This window comes from Mycetomoellerius zeteki, unplaced genomic scaffold, assembly GCF_001594055.1.
Source record: "Mycetomoellerius zeteki isolate Tzet28-1 unplaced genomic scaffold, Tzet1.0 scaffold619, whole genome shotgun sequence".
Taxonomy (NCBI): Eukaryota; Metazoa; Arthropoda; class Insecta; order Hymenoptera; family Formicidae; genus Mycetomoellerius; species Mycetomoellerius zeteki.
In genome coordinates, this window is record NW_017257631.1 from 74,196 (window position 1) to 75,688 (window position 1,493).

The 1,493-nt window shown below is 30.0% G+C and overlaps 1 protein-coding gene across 1 annotated transcript; it reads left to right on the forward strand.

Annotated features, from left to right (window-relative positions):
* The first annotated feature begins 11 nt into the window (after nt 1-11).
* LOC108728440 (fatty acid synthase) lies at nt 12-1,186 on the forward strand. The gene is made up of 2 exons (XM_018456997.1): nt 12-373; nt 1,142-1,186. The coding sequence occupies exons 1-2, from the start codon at nt 26-28 to the stop codon at nt 1,151-1,153; spliced, it is 360 nt and encodes a 119-aa protein (XP_018312499.1). The 5' UTR covers nt 12-25; the 3' UTR covers nt 1,154-1,186.
* Nucleotides 1,187-1,493: the final 307 nt, after the last annotated feature.

The window sequence follows — 1,493 nt, forward strand, 5'->3', positions numbered from 1 at the left end:
AAACGGTTATTCGCGTAGCGAAGCAATGGGAATAGTATACCTTCAAAAGGCGAAAAATGCTAAGAGAATTTATGCTATATGTCCGCATATAAAATTAAACAACGACGGTTATAAAGAAGAAGGAATAACACATCCATCCTTGCTAATGCAAAATACTTTACTAAAGGAATATTACAATGAATGCGGAATACCGACATCTTGCTTGGATTATTTTGAAACACATGGTACCGGTACCAAAGTTGGTGATCCACAGGAAGTCACTGCTATTTATAACAATTTGGGTAAAAATAGAGAAACTCCATTAATGATCGGCTCCGTAAAATCCAATCTTGGTCATGGTGAACCTGCGAGTGCTTTTATTCAAATCGCTAAGGTAAAAACAAGTGTGTGGCTGCCATTTTTATTTATTACTATAGAATTTGCTTTTATTTTACCCACAATAATTTTTCAATCACATACACGTATATGTATATGTACAAACAGAAGACTTACTTTTTTGTAAAAATTATTCGATAAGTCACAATATTGTAAATACAAAAATTTGTTAAATGACATTGCGAGAATCATTTATTAAATTCAACTATCATTGAAATCAACATAATGATAATATTGATAATATATGTCTAAATAACTATTAAGTCAATGACTATTTGATCATATACGAGTATATATATATATATGTATATGTCGAACAACACTCTCAACAAGCCTTTATGAGCCAACACTAGATTTTAATGTGAAAATTAAAATTACATGGATGTACAATATAGTACAGTACACAAGTATACATTTCGATCTTTGGTTGAGGTCCTTTTCAATACATTGACACCCCTATTAATTGTCCCTATCTCAAATATAACATTATAGTCAAGTCCTATTGCATCCTGGTCATCAAAATGGTAAATTTGCTATATTATACAAAAACATACATTTAAATTTTTACTTATATCAATAAAAACAGTACAAACATTTTTAAAAACAGACTTACAAGATTGACAGAAATGCATGGTTATTCATTTGGTACATGTTTCAGTGGACTGCTGAGTTCACTGCAACGATGTCAATCAAAATGAGTAAACTGTCTTTAATAAAGATCATCTTAGTTACGTGCAACACCAAGACGAATTAAACATTTTTTCAGTTCAGCAGATAAAATTCAACTGGCAACTCTCGATAAACAGCAAGCCAACAAAACATGTACTTACAAAGTCAGTGTTATAAACAAAAACATAATAAATATAAGGAATGAAAGCATTACTTCTCCGAAAATAAATCCATATATAAATCATTGAGAGACATTGTATCGTTTTGTAAATTAAGACCCGATTTTTGTCTTTTTATATATATCATTTCAGATAACAATCTTTTGTGCCAAATTTTTTCTCTTTGTTTGATTTAATCTGGTGAGCGCGCGCGCGTACGCCTTGAAAGAATATTTTTATTTTTATATATGTATATGTGTCACCATATTAATTCAATATTTAAATAATTCA

Coding starts and splice junctions, on each gene's coding strand:
- LOC108728440 (XM_018456997.1), top strand. CDS start 26: ATGGGAATAGTATACCTTCAAAAGGCGAAAAATGCTAAGAGAATTTAT.